General features: G+C 36.7%; 1 protein-coding gene across 2 annotated transcripts in view; it reads left to right on the top strand.

The window, feature by feature from the left end:
• Positions 1 to 1290: 1290 nt before the first annotated feature.
• Positions 1291 to 20688, top strand: part of STIM2 (stromal interaction molecule 2) — a 126252-nt gene continuing 106854 nt past the window's right edge. Inside the window, exon 1 of one of the 2 annotated variants that reach the window (XM_074276013.1) lies at positions 1291 to 1751. In XM_074276013.1, coding sequence (XP_074132114.1) covers positions 1400 to 1751 — 352 coding nt within the window. In that variant the 5' untranslated portion in view covers positions 1291 to 1399. The remainder of the gene's footprint in view (positions 1752 to 20688) is intronic. The other variant, XM_074276012.1, reaches the window with a different exon arrangement.

Raw genomic sequence — 20688 nt, forward strand, 5'->3', positions numbered from 1 at the left:
ACTGGGTGGGTTTCCAGCGGCGGAAATCTAACCTCCCAGTTGCCCCACAAAGAATTGTCACCTATCCACCATGTCCTCAAGAAGTCTGTCAATAAACATTTGTTGACTGATTGATTGTCAGTGATGAAATCTTCCACTGTTCTCTGTATTTGTAGATTTGCTTCTCCAGGAAAGAATGCTTCTCTTTGTCTTTCTTACTTGTCTGTCTGCCCACAGCTAAGAAATCCTTTAGATGCTTCTGTGAGTGTTTGGGGTCAGTTTTTTCAGCAGGGAAAAAAGAAGACACTTTTATGCTATTTTTTTGTGTTCCTCTCTGCAGCTAGTGTACTTGGGAAAAGGAATGTGGGTGTGCAGCGCTTCTAATAATTTCTAACTTAACATTTAGCATTCTTTTACATTAAAGTGAGCAGTATCTGACAAAAACGTGCCGGTTCGTCTCTGAACCAAGATGATCCAGTTCCTCATAGGACAAAATCCCACCTTCAGTCTCCCTCTTTGTACACCTCAAAACCATTAGAATGCTACTTAAAGCCAAACTTCGGTGTGCGTGGACCACACCTGTTCCTTGGAGGGGGGGAGGAGCACTGAAAGGAACAGTCCCCTCCGCCCCCACATTATCTGCTTCCCCCCGCCTCAGTTTGCAGTCTGCCCCTTTACAACAGAACTGAAATTGGGGGAAAAATGGGTAAAATTTGATAAATTTTCTTCTGATCTTCTGATCGCAAAGTTTCCCTGGAAATTTCAAGTTTTATTGTTTCTATTTCTCCAATTGGTTTTCACTTGCAGTGGCCTCGCCCTCAATGCAATCCCTCAAAGCCCTAAGAGTCGGCTCGGGTGAGTGGGGGCGGAGTGGGGTGGGGGGAGGCCTTCCTTCCTTCCTTCCCCCCAAGGTCCCCGCCCCACTTTTGTGCGTGGCTAAACCCCAGAGGGAAAGCTCCCTCAGAGGAGCAACCCTCCCCGCATCTCCGCCCACCCCTTCCTGGGGCCACGCCTCCCGGAGGAGGGAGGGGGAGGGGAGCGCGCGGGGCCGCCTCTCGGAGCCTGCGCGGGAGAGGGACCGCGCCTGCGCGCTGCGCGGGGAGGTGGGGCGCGGCGCGCCTCGGTGCCCAAGCGAGGGGCGGGAGCGTAGGGAGCCGGGGGGCGGGGGGAGCGGGAGCAGCCTTCGGCAGCGGCCAGCCTGAGCGTGGTACTAGGAGCTCGCGGCCGAGGGGGCGGGGGGATGCGCGGCGGCGGCGGCGGCGGCGGCGCCGGCGTTGGCGCTGTTGCCGGGTGGTTGGCGGCGCCAGAGCAGCGGCCCCAGGTTCCGACGCGGCGGCCGCGCCGGGTGTCGTGCGCGGCCTGAAGGCGCTTCGCTCGCTCTCCCCCTCTCCGTGTCAGAAAAGAGAAACTACCGGAGCCCATGAGCGGGGCCCGCAGCCGAGCTCCCGACGCCGCCGAGGCCCGAGGGAGCGGGCGAGGGGCGGGCGGGCGCCCGAGCCCGAGGCGGCGGGGGCGGCCCCTGGAGCCACCGCCGTGGCCGTGGCCGTGGCCCGCGGCCGCCCCGCCGCCGCCTCGCCTCCATCCCCCGTGCCTCGGGGCTCCGGGCCCGGGCTGGACCGCGTTGCTGCTGCTGGGCTTGCTGGCCGCCGGGGCGGCGGACGGATGCGAACTGCTGCCCGGGAGCCTGCGCGGCCGGAGGACGTCGTTGGCCGGAGCCGCCGCCGCCGCCACCACCGCCGCCTCCTCGGGGGAGAGCCCGGCCCTGGTGACAGGTGAGGCGGGGGTGGGTTGAGGGGGCGTCGCGGGCGGGGGGCGCGGCGAGAGGCTCCCGGAGCCCGCCGCGCCGGCTTTCCCACTCTGCCTTGTACCCGACTTGCTGCTCCTCCGCCTCCTCGAAGTTGTGGGGTGAGCTCCTCCAGCCGGACTACGGAGGACTGGGCTGGACTGGGCTGGAGGGGGAAGGTGGGAGAAAGTCAGCGGCGGCTGCAGCAGCAGCGGAGCAGTAGCAACTGTAGCAGCAGCAGCGGAGCTGTAGCAACTGTAGCAGCAGCAGCAGCAACAGTAGCAACAACAGTAGCAGCAGCAGCAGCAGCAGCAGTAGTAGTAGCGTAGCAGCAGCAGCAGCAATGCGGTATTGAAGCTGCCCCCGATGCTGCCTTTGCGAAGGCTTCCCTGGCATTGCCTCGCATCCCTTCTACTTCAGGCTAAGCTGAATGTCCCTGGGGACACTGCTAAAGTGGCTCGGAAAACGGAGCTAATACGTGCTCCGGGAAACCTTTGGCTTTCTGTAGGGGCCCTCATTATTTTGAGAGGGAGAAGTACCATTCAGAGAGATAGTGAAGATTCCAGGCAAGTAGCGAGCTATTTCCCATCATCACATACAGGACACTCTAGAGGAACTGATTGTGGAGCTAGCACCGGCATCTCTGAATACAAGGAAGATGAGAAATGCTCCTAATTATTGGGAGATTGCTTGTCCTAATGTTCGCTAAGATCCATAAGATTTTGTTTTTTATTTAGGCCTCATCGATAACTAATGTTTTGAACCCTGAGCATCATTAAGTTGATTTCTTTTGGCAACTGGCTGCAGAATTTTTTTTTTTTTTAATCTAGGTTATATATTGGAGTTATACATTTTATCTAGGTTATACATTTATGTTGTTTTTTTTTGTTGTTGTTAATCTAGGTTATACATTATATGAAAAGTAACTTCTCTAGGCCCATTAGTTTCAAGGAAAAGTATACTTTAAAGTAACATGGCATTAATGTAGCGAGAGCACTCATCATTTGTCTAGCCGAAGTGACATTCCAACAGGAGTCCCGACGTTACTAATAGGGATGCTCAGAGAATTGATTTTATTTGGACTAAAGCTTTACTTTGTAAGTCAGATTTAAGAATGAATAATTATTCTAGAATGGAAATAATTTGTAAAAAAATTTATTAATGGAATAGAACCTAGATTAAAATTGCATTTTCAATTCTATAGCAAGTATAATTACATACTGTGAGAGCAGTCTGCAGTTTCACTCAATGGATGATAACTGCACAGCAAAAAAAGACCTGTTTAGGTAGAAAACTAAGCTCACTCAGATTTTAGTAGGAAATGTAGTAGAATGAGAAGCTATATTATGTCTTTAAAAGAGAAAAAAAAAGAAACCTACTTAAAAACATGGAAACTCCAGAATTGAGTGTTGTTGGTTTATTTACTTGCAGTGTTACTCTGCATTAATTTTTTTTGTTTGTTTTTTTGCTTGCAATTATTTATACTTACTCTTTGACTCCTGTAGCTGGAAACTTGAAACAGTTATTTTATAAGAAGTTAATGTATTATCGAAGAAGCAGTTGTAGAAGTGTAACTGTTAAGGTGTGTATGTTGGTGAATGGAAGGAGAGATTAAGGTTTGATGTATAGATATTAGGAGAGTATAGTTATTTGAAGGAACTTGAAATGAGAATAGAAGTTCTATTATGTAATTGGTTGTAAATAGTTTACAAATGACAGTTGAGCAAATGTCCGAGAAAGCTTGATACTTTATTGAGTATTCACAAAATGTTTAGTATTGCACAGATCATACAAAGATGCCTGTAGTCTCATGGAATTTCTGTTTTAATAATCCTTGTGAGAGCTTTGGTTTCTTTCCAGATACCACTAATATCCAAAGAAGGAACGGTAGACCTCTGTAGATCAAAAGATTGGTGACTTGCCCAAATAGGTCTGTGCTTCATTGTTCACATTGACTTTTATGTTACATGCAGTGACATGATATTGAGTTTGGAATTCCTTTCTAGCTCCTCCCCCATATTTGAATATCGGGGATGTTGGTAGTTAAAATTTAAAGTTTGAAAGAAACTAACACAGGACATAAGTTATTTAGTTTATTTCCCCTTCAAATCTCATGACTCTTACATTTATGGAAACCTTGGAATCTAGCACAAGCCATAAATAGTTTATCAATTTGGCATATTGGGCATGAAATTGGACTAGATGCTTTCAAAGGTACCTTCCTTACAATTCAGAAAGAGCAGATGACTAAAACTCCACTTTATTATATGGGCCACCAGTTCCCTGATCATCCTAAACTGCTTTCAATTTTATTTATATTAATAAAAACTCTACTCATACAAGATATGTATCTGCCAATTTTTATTATTTGAATTAGAGTTAAGAAAAACAAACAAGAACAGTTATATGCTTGATCTCTGGCAAAACACTTCCTCACAACTTTCTATTAATAGCTCCTTATTAGACTGCTTAATTCTTTTTATCTGTGAAATTTCATGTTAAATCCTAAACATCATTCCTATTGTATGGAACCCTTCCAAAAAGAGAGTATTGAACTGAAACATTTATTTTGTGGGTAGTGCTAAAAATGGTTTGGATTTAGAGAAATTAGTAAGTAGAGAACATGATATAAGTATACATTTTGAAATTTGAGTATCCTTGAGCATTTTAAAGGTTTGATTATGCCTTCTCTTATTCTTAATTAAAGATCTCTATTAGCAATGAGTAGTCTTCCTGTTTCTATCTAAACAAACAACCAAAATAATTTCCTGGTTGGTCTTTACTGTTGCTTTTTCAGATTATCATGTTCATTGCATCTTTGGAAAATTTGGAAAAGACTTTTCTATTCCTTCAAACACTTTTTCTCAATGAAGTTCGACTGCCTTGAATATTTTAATGAAGGTGTTTGATATATTTTAAGACATTTATTAAATTTAGAAAATCAATTATTTGGGTGTTGTCTTGAATAAACTAATGCTTTCACATATAGAATGTGGTAACTTCATCAGAATGAATTGGTGAGTTATTAAGTTGCATTTTCACTATCTGAATTTCCTGTTTACCTTTACACAGAAGTTCTCAAAGTATGGACTGAGGACACCTGAGTGTCTTCAGAAATCCTTGGGGAGGGGTCCTTTATGTCAAAACTATTTCATAATGATATTAAAGCATTATTTGCCTATTAAAATGTTCCTTCTTTTTTCTAACTAAATATCTACTTGATATTGGAGTCTCTTTTTATATTTGAATCACGGCCTTCAAAGTAAGCTGAATGCAGAAGTAAATAGGAGAATCCACTTGTTTTCTATAATACCTATCTATCAAACAGTACAATTTTTACTAAATATTTTTTCTCTTTTGGAAAATATAGTCACTTTTTCATAAGATTATTTATACTAATATTTAATGGGGTTATTATTAATGAATTAACCAATATTTAAAATCAGTTTTAATTTTTATTAAAGTATTGATATGTACAACTCTTTATGTAAACAAAAGCTCATAAGGGTCCTCAATTTTTAGGAATATAAAGGAATCCTCATTAATTTTGAAGAGTGTGAAACGAATTCTGAGACATCTGCCTTGCCAGAGATCAAGTGTATAGATTGTGTGTCTGTGTCTGTGTGTGTGTTTGTGTTGTAGGAGTCAGAAGGGGTAGCTCAGAATATGAGGAGGTGTATGGAAGATTACATATATTTGCTTTTTAAACTCTAATTCAAATCATAAAAGTTGACAAATAGTGCATAACTTTTATGAGTAAAATTGAAAGTGATTTAGCAGGCAGCATGGTTAGGGAGCTGGTAGGCTGTAAAATAAAATGGGCCTTTAGTCATCTGCTCATTTCTGAGGTTTTCACACTGTTTCATTTCATGACATCAATTCAAAGTTCATATGGTTTAAAAGTTTTTTCAGGTTCTTGTATTTTCAAATTTAATGTCATAATTCAATTTTATGGATTAATTCATGTACCTTTTGACACTGCTTTCTAGATAGAAAAGTTTTGGGGAAATGGGTTAAATTTTATTTGGACTAAAGCTTTACTTTGTAAGTCAGATTTAAGAATGAATAATTATTCTAGAATGGAAAGAATTTGTAAAAAAATTTATTAATGGAATAGAACCTAGATTAAAATTGCATTTTCAATTCTATAGCAAGTATAATTACATACTGTGTTATTGAATGATTTTCATACCATACTGGCTATGTACCTATTTTCATACCATACCATTTCACACCATACAGACCTTTATTGTTTTGAGTGATTTGGAATTCAGAATAAATTTTCTTAGAGAATCAATGTTGTAAAGATTGATTAGGTTCTCAAAGCCATTTTGCAAAAGTTCACATTATTGAAATTTATGCTATATTATTTGTAATATAGAACGCAACCACCATACATCATGGTATTGATATGGGAAAATATATTCTGATTTCAGTTTGGGTTAGTAAGAATCTATCTCCCCGCTTGTCATTCCTTTACCTGCTGCTGTTCAAAGAATAATTTAGAGACTATGTAGCCCAGTCTTTCTTAAACTGAGACTCTAAGAGATTAACTGACTTGCCTTGATTGGATCTAGAATTGAGAAGTTTTAGCTTTTCTGTCACTGATGATTCTTGGAATGTTGCTTTGGAGGATTGGTTGGGGATTGAAAGTTAGAATAGAAATGTGGTTCCCAAGGAGTCTCTGAGCTATGAGACAGGCCATTTGTAGGTTTCTTTGCAGCAACCATTTTTTGTTTGGTACAAATCTCACTTCCTTTTCTTGTGCCTAGTAGATTTTCATGGTAGCTACTTCTTCTATCTTTAGCTTACTTTAGAATATTATAGGGTCTTATTTAGCCTTCTAACAAATGGCCTTTCTGAGCTTTTCTAAGGTTTTAAATTTTTTGCCAATAGCAAAGGGGAAGTAGATTATGAAGGTTCCTGTTTATTTGCTAGATGTGTGTTTGAGAGGGAAAAATGCTTCTTCTTTTTAGTTATATTAAGTAATAATTATAGTAAGATTTATATAGTAATTTTAAGGTTTACAAAAGCCAAATCATAAGGGCTAAATGACCCTAGGGTCATAGGTGAAAGTGAAGAGCTCTGAGAAGAGGTCTTGGAATCCAACTCCTCATGTTTTTCATATGTGGGTCTGAGGTGGAATCAGATTAAATGGTTGTACTCAAAGGCCCAGGGACCATATGACCTGCACTCAACTTCTGACTGTGCCAGTTACTAACATTATCACCTTGGGCAATCCAGTTACCTTCCTCTGAGCTTTGTTCTTCATTTGTAAAATTGGGACTTGGAAAGATGAAGAGGCTGGAGTGCATTTTGTATTTCTCTCTCCCTTCTCTTTCTGTGTTCCCAGTCATTTTACTGCATATCCTGCCTGAAGAGAACATCAAATTGGGTAGTCACTGGGAGAGTGGGGGTGGTTCAAGAAAACATCTGGCAGTGAGAGGAGGGAAGGGAAATCCCAGAGTTGTTAGCTGGGAGGAGAAGGGGGTTTCCTGTAGCCTTTCAGTTCCAAGGTGGCCATTCTTAACTGAAGGAACATTTGTTATATTTGATCTGAACTCCATACTTTAGAATCGTTAAATTGTTTAGAGCTTCTGTCTGAATACTTGCTTAGATTCTCTCTAATTTTATTACATTTTATTGATGTTTTTAGATTTTATCATTGAGATTTTTTTTTCAATTCAACAGCACTAAGTATCTATTAAGGAGCATAATGTTGAAAAATAATAGAATCTTATTTCAAGGAGCTATTAATTTAATCTATGTGGTATGGTAATATAAAGAAGAATTGTGGGTAAGGAGCAAAGGATGAAATGAGCTACTAACAAAAGCCTGGGCAGGCTTCAGAAGGAGGTAGCATCAGAGCTGAATCTTAAAGGAAAATGTTATCCCTTTATAGAGAAGACCTATGACCCAAAGGATGGAAGATGAGTTCCAGGTATGGGGAAGAACGGTCTGCCAGAATTTAAAAGTTTCATTTAGTATACTGATGGATTAAGTATTTGCAGTTGGTCAAACTTTAGTAGTAATAATAGAACACATTTGTATATAGTTTACATAGTACTCTGTTGTTGTTTTTACCAATCTTGTGAAATAAGTAGAGTGAGTATTTCCCCCTTTTTCAGATGAGAAAACTGAGAGTTAGGTAACAGGGAGAAAGTAAATAAGTGGGTGAGTCACTTCACTACTCAGTGTTCTAGGCACACCTCTTGGACTGAAAGTTGTAGAGGTGTTAGAAGGTTTACTTAATATCTACCGCATTGGTAGACTAAAAAATTGCACTAAAATGCTTTTTTATCTGTTCCAGAACATCTTTAACACTTTGGAATTTTAATCTTAGGGCTTGTTTATGAGTAATAGAAAAAAAATTAGTTCTTTAGGATCTTTCCTCAGGCCCACCATATGAGTACTGGTTGAGTTAATTTCCATTTTGTGAGTTCTAAACTATAAAGCAATACTTGGACTGTGAGTAATACATTGTTATTTATTTATTTATTTTGCTTCATTTTGAGTAGTTAGATAAACTCTGTATCTGATTGATTGAATAGACTTCAGAATGAGGTTAGATAAACTTTTTTTCCCAACAGAAAAACAAAAAAACCAAAAAAATCTAAAATAACCTTTCTAAGTTTGTTACTTTTTTCTCCTATGTTCAAATCTAGTGTGATTTTCTATTGTTAATAGAACATACAGCTCACCTCAATAATAATTTTAACGTACTGATCTTTACAACCTCTGATTTCCATCCACACTGTTGCTTTATGAACTTTATATCACTTTGTCCACTTCTGCGCTATCCCCCATTTTCATTCCTACTTCCCATCTTTAATTCATTTCCTATCTTTAATTTAAAAATTCTTTCCTTTCTGTAAGCTCAGGGGCCATTCTCTCCATGAAGCCACCTTTCATTCTTTCTTTTTTTCTTTTCTTCCTTCCTCTAGAACTCTGCATTAATATTCTTTCTTAGTTCTCTAGGTATTAGATAGGCTCTGCCTTTTGTCTCTTTCACTCCCTTTGCTTATATCTATCTATCTATCTATCTATCTATCTATCTATCTATCTATCTATCTATCTATCTATCTATCTATCTATCTCTGTCTATCTATCTGTCTATCTGTCTATATATATATATATATATATATATATATATATATATATATATATATATATACATATATATATGCCTATCTATTTCTGTCTCTTCCTAAAAGAAGGTAAGCTCTTTGAGGGTAGCAGCTGTTTTGTTTTTGTGTTTGTATTTTCTTGGTACAGTATCTTCCACAAAAGCAGTCCTTTAATATTTTATTTTATTTTTTTAATATTTTAAAACTTGAATTTAAGCACACTTATTACTCACTTAATTGGCAAAAATATTGAAGTATTGGCACTCAGGAGGTCCAACTTGACTAATATCTTTCTAAATAATGTTTTGTATATATGATAGTTAAATTGCAATTAATGTAAAATAGACTAGACAGTTTCAACATTAGAGAGCAGTGGATAATGTTATATTTAAATTTTTTTTGCAATATTATTGTTAAGCTAGCACCATTACCTGCAGTTATTGGCACTTGAAATGTATCAATGATGTTCTTTATGTCTGATTAATGAGCAAACACTCCTTATTTTGAAGAACATTTATGATCTTTAGAACTAACATGAAAACTAGCTAGCTAGTCTTAAGGTTTACCAGAGATTGAATATCTCCTATTTAATTTAACTCTCATTATGTTCTCGAGCAGGATAGTGGTATACCAGATTATAAGAAACAAATAGAAGCTCTGATTAGAATATAACTTAGTATAATAAAAAACTCCATATTCTTCTCTTACTATGGAAAAAACATGAAAATATTCATCTTTCAGGATATTCACAGTATTTTAATCTGTGTTTCTGAATAAACAGCTGCTTTTGAATTTAGAGAGGATAGTTTAGTCAAGTCTTCAAACATTTTATAAATTGTTATATTCTATATTCTCTATATTAGAAAATAACATCTTAAACTTTGAACTCTTTGAGGTTTGTAAGGAAATGTTAATATACACTTATTCTTCACATTAAATACTGACATTAATTATACTTGGGGGGGGAAAGCCTTTTTTTCCCCCCTTTCCTTCAAAACTACTGGGAAAAGGCAAGGGGAAGCAGGTTATCAGTACTTTAGATTTAGTCATATAGAATAATGAAATATTCTGTGTTAGAAATAAATGACTTTTAAAATTTCATAGCATTAATGCCTATGAAACAGAAGACTGATTTTTGTTATGTGGTAATTTGTAAAGCTGTTAACAAAAAGCAGCCACTGTCCTGTCTGTAAAAATGTGACAGAACCAAAATAACAATTCCTCAATTTATTTTTGCAGCAAAAGAATTATGTTGCAATAAAATGTCAATATAAGCCTTATAATTTTCCATCCATTTATCATATACCTTATTCATTTATATATTCTCTACAGAGCAGGTGCAGTCTAATGTTACTTTACAGAGTCTCTTGCTTTACAGTATATTAGGGGAGATAAAGGATGAGTATAACTATAATACTACAAGTCAGTATAAAGACACATCCAAACAGAAAACTCAGAGAAACTTGAGGGGGAAGAGATCACTTCAAGCTGAGTACCTCAAAGATGGCTTCTTGGAACAGCTAGCATTGAGTTGGGCAACAGAAGAGGTATATTTTTATTTTATAAATTGTAAGTTATTATGAAGTGGAGTAGTTTTCTGTTTTCTCTAGATGTTTCTTGTGGATGGAATTGTGTATCAGAATATTCTCTAACATATCAGTTTAATTGGAACAAATTAGTTGTTTCAAAATTTCAAGTGTTATAGCAGACCTAATTATATGGGAATAAATAGAATAAGACAGACTTTTGAATCTTTATGTCCTAAAGTGTTAAACTAAGATCTTAAAAAAAGGATGTTCAGTTATATTATCTTTATTAAACCATTATGAAATAGTTATTTTAATGACTTAAATATTAGTAGTGATAGTAAAAAGGAGTTTGTATCATAAAATAGCTATTGCATTTTAATCATCTTTTTAAAGGTTTCTTGTGTTTGGCTTACAAATATACATATTAGGTGTTTATGCACAAACTTTTTTTTTTACTGATAAATATATTAGGATACTGACAAAAATACTGATATATTTACTGATAAATACACATTTTACACTGATAAAATTTACCGATAAATTTTTATGTGATCAAAAAAAGTTTGGAGTCCGTTGCTTTATGACTAGGGGAAAGAAGGAAAATAAACTGGTCAGACTCTAGACATCAGTTATTCAAGAAAGCTGCCTGAGTTACTGTTAGAAAGGTAGAGGTATGTATCTAGAGTAGGGCGAGCTTGTGGAAAAGGAGCCATATGGGAATAACCAAGTTTAGAGTAGGCACTAAATATCCCTGATGATGTCTGTGGGAGATGTCATTCTTGGTAACCTCATCAGTTCCCATAGATTTAACAACCATCTCTATGAATGTGTCATGTGTGAGTATATAAATATAAATATAAATATAAAAATTTTAAAATCATATCTTAAAAATATCAATAAAATCCAAACCATTAAATTTGCCTTAGAAAAAAATTGGTATGGCTATACCAGGAAAGAAGATAAGAGGAAGAAATGAAAAGAGTCTGGGACAGAACCATAGGGAGTTACCATTGTTAGGAGTTGTCAAATAGATTACCAACTGGCAAAAGACACTGAAAAACAGCCATCAGATAAACTGAAGGACAACCAGGCCTGAGTGGTGCCATGAGAATCAGAGAAGAGAATATATCTAGCGGAAGATTGTTGACAGAATGAAGTAAGGACTAAGAAAACATCTTATTTGGCAATCAAAAGATGATTGGTCACTTTAGTGGGAATGAAATGAGGAGAAAGGGAATTGCTAGTGTGAACTGGAATGTAACAGAATGAAGAGAACCTAGAGCAATACATGAGGAGATAACTGGAGTGAGGGTTTTTTTTTTTTTTTTTGTTTTTTTTAAAGGACAAAAAACATGGGCATTTTTGAAGGTAGTAAGCCAGTGCAGAGAAAGGTTGGGAGATTCAAGAAATAGACGAGATTATTTGGGAGGCAATGTGCCAGAGTAAATAGGAGAGACATCACACATAAAGACACATTTCTGTCTTTATCTATTCCTCAAACCCTTTTTGCATTTGGCATCTCTTTTCCTTTTCTGCAACCAGCCCTTCAGGTTGTCTTTGCTGAATCTCTTAATGGCTTCCTAAGTCGTTATTTTCCTCTTGTTTGCCCTGATTCTAAGCTATCCTTTACATTGCTCACCTGAGTAATTTTCCTAATGCACTACTATGATTGTATCACTATATGTAAACTCCTGTTCTGATAGTCAAGGATCTCCACAAACTGGTTCCACCTCTACTTCTTCATTATTATCTGATGTTAGCACTTCATTTATTCTATGTTCTAGCCAAACTGGACTGTTTTCTATCTCCAGACTACTTTCATCCTCTCTGCAATGGATTCCATCTTCAATCTTCTATAAATCTCCATCTTCTGTAGTTCCCCTCCCCAAGTATATGTAGTCAAGCAGAACCAATAGCAATGGTATAGGTGTTTTAAAACAGATGTTTCATTCTTTACCAGGGTGCATTACCCCTCTATCGGAAACATGCTTCATTTTTTTCTCTGGAGTCATAGTTGGTCATTACATTGATCAAAGTTCTTGAGTCTTTTAAAGTTGCTTGCCTGTATAATATTGTTATTATATATATTTATATTATTATATGATGCATTATATTGTTATTACACAAATTTATTTTTATAGATTTATATAAAGTATTTGGCTTTTGCTCACTTCATTCTGATTCAGCTCATAGGTTTCTCTGAAACTGTCCTTTGGCTAATACCATAATTTATCTAGCCATTCTTCAATTGGTAGGAATCCCTTTAATTTCCGTTTTTTTGCCTCTAACTTAATGAGAACTGTTATGAACATTTTTATACTTACCTCAAGCATGTCCATAGATTTTCCTGATTCCCCTTCCTGCTAGATTACCAGTGCCCCCCTTCCCTAAATAACCATGTTCTCCTTGTACTTAAAGAGAGTATATTTGTAGAGCACTTAACAAAGTATCTTGACACATAGTAGGTGCTATCCAAATGTTAGCTATTAACTGTTTTTCCCTAAAGAATTGTAGGTGCTTGAGAAGAGGGACTACTTCATTTTTGTGTTTGTATTTCCAGAGCCTTGTACATGAGCTTTCTGACGTATAGATGCTTTTAAAATATTTAATGATTGATATATATATATATATATATATATATATATATATATATATATATATATATATATATATATGTATATGAGGCTGGGGTTAAGTGACTTGCCCAGGGTCACACAGCTAGGAAGTGTTAAGTGTCTGAGACCAGATTTGAACTTGGGTCCTTCTGAATTCAAGGCTGGTGCTCTATCCACTGCGCCACCTAGCTGCCCCCTAATGATTGATATTTGAGAAATTATTTACATTTTGAGTGATATCACCAAACAAGCACTTAGTGTTAAATCTCAAGTTCTGAAACTTCTTTGCTACTGAAAACTGGCCTTAATTCATCAGGCAGACCTCAACTTCTTCAGGCTTGCTCTTTTAGGTGTATTCAAATGCTTTAATAATCAAGTAATTTTCATTTGCATTTTCTTTTCATGAAAACATTCCTGAGTGATGACTGGGCAGGTTATCATCCAAATAACAATCTCCTTAGTTATTGTTAAGAACAAACCATAACTTATTGTAAGTTGTTATATGGACCTTAAGATTATTATGTATATTTAAGTTGATATATTTGATTAAATAAAAAGGGAAAATACATATATGTCCTTCATAATTTATAGTTTCTATGGGAATATGTGCTGTGATTTGAGTAATATTATATACGTGTTTTAAGTTTTATTTTAACAGAAGATGTAAAATCCATGTTGAAGAGCTCTGATGTCTTTAGAGGGATGTGTGTGTGTGTATGTATGCATGCATGTATGCATGCACATATATATCTAACTGTGGTTTGGAAAGCGCCTAATATTTGTTTTTAGTTTTAAGAGAATGACTTTTCCAGGATGCTACAGCAGCTTGTGCTGTAGGTGGGTCTTTCTAACTTTGGTGCCAGTTCTTTATGAGATCAGGTTTTTATAATTCTCTAAAGTTTCCATTTCAAGATTGCTAGAGGATGAGTTTTTAGCAAAGAAAGCTTAGTAGGCTTCAGAAATAAGTTAATGTGACATGATGTAAATAATTGTTACATAATTATTTTTGTCAGTGTAGTTTATTGTATTTTTATTGAGCTAAATTATTTAAAATACGTTGAATTTGAAAAGTACAGTGTTTTTGCAGTTGGCTTTTGGTCTCTTTGTGTACTCCAGAACTCATTTCTATTTTTTTCCAGATGGGGCTTTCTTGTGTGTTTTACATATTCCAAAAAAATATATCAAATAACATTAATATGATGTTAACAAGATATTGTAGAATGCTACGATTTTCTTTGGATTTCTTTTGAGGAGTGATCATATGTAATTACTGAATACTTAAAGAGGACCATTGATTCAAACTTACCTGGATTTATATTCCCACTAGTACTTAAGACACTTGATAAATATTTGATGAATTGTTTCAGTTGTGAATTTATAAGTGATAGCAGTGAACTAATAGGACCTCAAGTATGGACTCTTGATGTCCAGTATAAAAAAAAATTGCCATTCAGGATGCAAGTAGTTATAAGTAATGCAGAAGTGAAAATAAATAAGTGAAATTGACTACTATACTATAAATGGAATCCCCGAATCTAGAAGTTGAAATTGTTAGGGATTTCATAGACTTTCTGGTCCAGCCATTACCTAAGAATCATTGTGACTGTATCTCAGATATGTGATCATTGTATTCTCCTGAGGCCATGGCATTCCATAGTTGCATAGTTGTAGTTACTAGGAAGTTTTTCATTATATCAAGCTTAAATCTGCTTTTCTTCAACTTCTTCCCATAATTCTTATTTTCTGTTTTCTGTAGCCAAGAGCAATAAGTCTAACCTTTTTTTTTTTTTTTTTTTTTTTAAGGAGGGGCTGAAATGGCTTCAACTTCTTGGAGACATGTTTCTTTGCAACCCAGAGTTCTTAACCTTTATTGTATTGGGATCACTTTGGTTGTTTACTAAAATCTATGGATACCTCAATCTTTTTTAAATGCAAAAAAAAATACATGATTTCAAAGGAAACTAATTATATCAGAGTACAGTTATCAAAATATTTTAAAAATAATTCACAGACCCTGGCTCTAAATCTATTACTGCTTCCTATATAGAAGTGCTGACATTGACAGTGTAAAAAAATTATGATTGGGAGTGAACTGGCAGCTTGCTTTGAAGGCTTAATAAGTTTAATATTAATACAACAGAGTAGAGATTCTGGAGTAGAAAATATATATAGAAAAATTAAGGACTTTTATATTCAGTACAGATAAAGCTGCCATTATCTTGCCAAAGAACTTTGGTTGTTCCCATTTGTCTTTAGGATAAAATATAAGCCCTTCTGTTAATTAAAGTTTTCCATTTAAAGCCCTTTGCATTTTGGCTGAAACCTATTTTTCTAGACTGATTACATATTACCCCCTGTCATTCCCACAATTATCTGCCTCCCATTTCCATGCCTTTGCACAGTTTATACTCCAGGTCTGTGTTTCATTTGTTTCTTACCTAAAATTCTTAATAAAACTCCTTCCCAGCATTAACTTTAAAACACCATAATTTTACCTTTTCTAGTGATTCGCACAAATTTCAAAGAAAAATAAATGCTTAACTTGAGTTGACTTATTTGCTAATGTGAATCCCTTTGTTTCTGTATGTAAATGGAGAGAAAATTTTTATTTTATTTGAAACTGTGCATGAAGTTGAACTACAGAATATTAGAGTTGGAAGGGGCCTTTGAAGCTTTTTTCCAAAGTATCTTTTCTGTAACATGATTGACAAGTGAACATACAGCATAGTTTGTCTTTGTATACAACCTTTAGTAGAGGGACCTATCACTTCTGAGGCAGTTCATTTCATTTTGAGATGGCTCTCATGAAAATTTCCTCTCTCAATAATGCCTAAATTTGCCTTTTTATAACTATTAACTTAGTGTGATTAGTTCTACCTCCTGAGATGACAAGACACATTTTAATTCCCTTTTTCGTCTTAAGTAATGCATCTGATACTTGATGAAAGTTAGCATGTTCTCTTAAATCTTCACTTCTCTAGGTTAAACATCTTCAATTCCTACACTTGATTTTCACATCATGAACTTTGAAGCCTTTTATTCCTTTGGTTGCCTTTCTCTTAAGTCTCTTCAACTAATCATTGTCCTTAGTCAGTGTTGTATTTAGCTGTAATTAATATTTGAAATCTGGTTCTCAATGATGCAGTATAATGAAAGCATAATTTTTCCTTATTCTTGGATTCTATAACTTTCTTTAGGCAGTCTATAATATTAGCATTTTTGCTTAGAACTTATGGCTTTTTTTTTAAACTTCTAATTTTTTTTTGGGGGGGGGGCTGGGGTTAAGTGACTTGCCCAGGGTCACACAGCAAGAAATGTTAAGTGTCTGAGACCAGATTTGAACTCTGGTCCTCCTGAATTCAGGACTGGTGCTCTATCCACTCCGCCACCTAGCTGCCCCCACTTCTAATCTTTTTCAACCAAATTAAGAAAACAGAAGCCATTTTATTTTTATTTTTAAGAAGTTCCATTTTTTATACAGAGATATATGTTTCTATTAGTTTAATATTTAAATTTTTTTCCTGAAATTTTTAACTATGAAAGAACGTTCTCATATACAAAGTAGAACTGAAGAGATTATATGTTTAAACTGTGATTGTTATATACATCTTACTTTTTAAAAAGTATAGCTAAATTTAACTTAACACTTTGAGAGTTGAGCTCTATTTCTGTTTCATTTTAAACTTATTCTGTTCTTAATAATAACAGTAACTAGTATTTAGATAGCTTTTTAAAGTTTGCAAAATGCTTTACAATTATCTTCATAACAATCCTGAGAAATAGGGAGCAACTATTATCCTGTTTTCTATCTGAAAAAACTGAGTTGGATAGAGGTTGTAACTTGCCCAGGATCACATGGATATTAAGCAAGTGGCTGAGTCTGGATTTGAACTCAAATTTTTCTGATTTGGGAGTTTAGCTCTCTCTATTGAGCCATTGAACTCCCTTCTATGCCTTTATTTAAAAATGTTTCAATCTCTTTTTTTCCTTTCTTCTGCTTTTTTTCCCCCCTTTTGCCTTCCAGAACATCATCTTCCATTCCTTTTATGTGAAAACACTAAATGTTAACCTGACAGTGAGCTCCATGATAATTTGAATTGTAAACTCAACAGTTGGCCGTTTTGAAGTATTTTCTCTTTGACCTGGGAGCTCTGGAAATTGGCCCCACTATTCCTGGGAGTTTTCCTTTTGGGATCTTTTTTCAGGAGGTAATTGGTGGATTCTTTCAATTTTTTTTTTTTTTTGTATCCTCTGGATTTAAAATATTGGCAGAGTTTTCTTTGATAATATTTTGAAGTGATGTCTAGGTTCATTCTTTGATCATGGGCTTTTTAAATAGTCCAGTAATTTTTAAACTATTTCTCCCTGATCTCTTTTCTAGGTCAATTGTTTATCCAATGAGATAGTTCATATTTTCTTCCATTTTTTCATTCTTTTGACTTTGATTTATTGTTTCTTGATGTCTTGTGGAGGTCTTAAACTTCCAATCGCTGAATTCTAATTATTACGCAATAATTTTCTTCAGTGAATTTATGTAACTTTTTCCATGTAGCTAATTCTTCATTTTAAGGAGTTCTTGTCTAAAGTGGATTTCTGAGTCTCTTTTACCATTAAGCTAGTATTGTTTTTTCAGGTGTTATTATCTTTAGCATTTTTTGGTGTGTATGCCTCTTTTACCAAGCTGTTAATTCAAATTTCCTAATTTTCTGCATCATTCTCACTTCTTTTTACCAGTTTTTACTCTTTCACTCTTATCTCATTCTTTTAAGTTTTCCAAAAATTTTTGTTCTATTTAGACCTATTATCATTTTTCTTTGAGGATTTTTGGTAACTGTTTTTTTTTTTTAATTTTGTTTTCCTGAGCTTATTTTTTTTTGGTCTTTTTGCCACTTTAGAATCTTTTTGTGGTCAAAAACCTCCCTCCCTTTCCTCTCTTCCTCCCTCTCTTCTTCCCTCCTTCCCTTCCTCTCTTCCTTCTTGACCTCCCTCCCTTCCTTCATTTCTCTGGTCTCTTTCTTCACTTTGAATATTATGTAAAAGTTGGCTCTGTGCTCACCTGGGAGTTGGGAGGCACTATGCCAAGCTTCAGATTTTTGGGGGCTTCTGTTTTCAAATTTAATTCTGGGGGGTGGTCTGCAGGTTTTTGGTGCTTTGGTCCTGGGAGAGGTGTGATCACTACTTTTCTGGTTTTGGCCTTTCAGCCTTAAAGGCTGTCAGATTGCTTTGCTTTGGAACTCTGAACAAGGCCCCCATTCCCTTGTGACTGACCGACCACCTTTGTTCCTTTTTACTTTGGAAGTTTTACCCAGCAGTGTGTATGGACAAAGGAGTTGCCCATCAGCACCAGTTATACTGGTGATAGCAAAGGGTTCCTTGTAATTTCTTTCTTACTGGTTGTTTGACCACCTCACTGTCTCTGGGCTGAGAGTTCCTGAAACTGCTGCTGTTTCTGTGGTAGCAATAGAAGCTGCTTGTGTGGACTCTGGCCAGCCTTCATTTGGGGTCACAGGCTTCTACCAACCTCTTAAGTTTCCTTAGGCCAGAAAAATGTCTCACCCCAACGTTTTGTTAGCTCTGCCATTCCAAAATTTGTTTCGAGGTATTATTTTAGAGTTATTTTGTGGGGAATGTTGGGAGAATTCATTGGATGGCTTCCCCTAACCTGCCATCTTGGCTCTGCCTGGCTTGAGTGCTTTAAGTTCCTCCAAGAGGTTTAACTGCAATTTGCATGGAAGTGAGATTTGCTGAGAATTAAAAAGGCACAGAGAAGTGAGTTCAGGACTCATGGGGAGTGGATTCTAGTACCTTGCTTGTAACTGTGCAGGAAGGGGTAGGTGGATGGGGTCATGTTGGGGGGTGGGTTTTGCTCTTCCTGATGTAGGTAGAAGTGAGGACTGGCTGTCCTGTGTGGGTGAGGTTGTCAAAGAGTCAAGTTTCTCATAGCCTTTGAGTAGCCCTTTTCTTTCAGTCAGGTTTAATGATACCAGATTAATGGAGGAAAAAACAAACAAAAAAAAAAACCCCAAAACTAATATATTGATTAATCGCTGTCATTTAGCCAGGATAGTCTCACAGAAGATCAGTGACACTTGGCCTTGAGTATGCTATATCATTAGCTGGGTGGAAAAGAAACTATAGAAACTTTTTTACAACTGTGGAGGAAGAGCGAGATTTTTTTATCTTCCAGTAGGGGAGCTTTGAGAAGTAGAATTGTAATTAACTGGAAGAGGTAGCAACAGAGAGAGGCATTCCACCTATCACATCCTTAATTCAGAGTATGAGTCCCTCCCCCCAAAAAATATATGGTTTCCTTAGTCCTGAGAGATTGTACTTACTTTGAAAATGGGACTTAAGCATGAAAATCTTACCTCATTTTTCTTTTCTTTGTTACTTTACTTTTGGTTTTTATTGAGTGTGTTTATGTTTAATGTGTCCTTCCTATTTGATGAGCATAGAATTTATGCCATAATTTTATAACTGATTATAATATTCTACCCTTAACATGGGGTGGTAAGGAATTTTAGAGGTGGAAGGATGGGATGTGTTCTCTGTAGGTTTTCTGGAGGTCTCTGGGGCAGCCTTCTTTTCAGTTGATTAATCATTATAAGAATAGCCAGGTGTTAAAGTCCAAATCCTTTATTGTTTCCTTCACAGTCTAGTTTCCTTGCTTGGGTCTGGGCAGCTTTCTGGAGAGCCTTTCAGACGGGCCTTGGCCTCAGTGGGGAAGTGCAGGAGTCCAGCCAACATGGTGGTGTGAGATGAAGTGAATGAATCTGACTCTCAGTCCCAGGGCTTGAGCTTCAGCCTCCATCCACAAAGGTGGATGATGGAATGCCTTTGGCTGAATCTGTCCCAGCTTTATATGCTATATTTCAATTACGTCATCATAAGTGTGAATCTTGTGGAATTATTAAGTACTAAGTACATGTACTGAACTACAGAACTATTAAGCACCATGCTAAACTAGATAACCATTGTCTTATCAATTCCCCTGAGTTAGCACCTTGTAAGAATCCTTGTTTTAAATACAGAGTTCTAGCCCATAACAGAATGGATTTAAGGTCTACATTAATTTACATTGATGTTTGTAGAGGCAGCATTGTTTCATGAAAAGGGTCTTGAAGTCTAGTTCCTGACTCACGCTGCACTAGTTATGGAACTTTTCAGGATCTCAGGCAACTTTCTAAGATGATATAATTCTGTAAAGTTTGTTTGCAAGTTCCCCATGAAATCACAGGTTTGGACTGATAAAAACATTTTCTTTAAGTTGGCATTGAGACTCCTTTATCAGGAAATGTAGCTTTCCATATGAATCATAATTTCCTGTATAAAGAAAATGGAGATAATACACATTTGTATTTGTGATATAGTGCAAAGATCATTATTGTAGGGCCCTGGGGTTAGGCTAGGCTGGGCCAAGGCAATTTACTGAGCCTTTTAAGCTTTATTTTTCTCATTTATAAGATGAAATTATTTGGACTTAAGACCTTTCCAGGCCAGTGAGTATGGCCCTGCATTGTCCATCACTAATTTTGAGGAAGAAATATGTAATTAGCAAAAATTACTCTTGGTGTAATAATACTCCCATGGGCTGCTTATTTCATCCTCTGGAGCAAACTGCATGGCTTGATAAAGAACTATTGATGAGATTTCAA

This window comes from Sminthopsis crassicaudata, chromosome 6 (assembly GCF_048593235.1).
Source record: "Sminthopsis crassicaudata isolate SCR6 chromosome 6, ASM4859323v1, whole genome shotgun sequence".
Classification (NCBI taxonomy): Eukaryota; Metazoa; Chordata; class Mammalia; order Dasyuromorphia; family Dasyuridae; genus Sminthopsis; species Sminthopsis crassicaudata.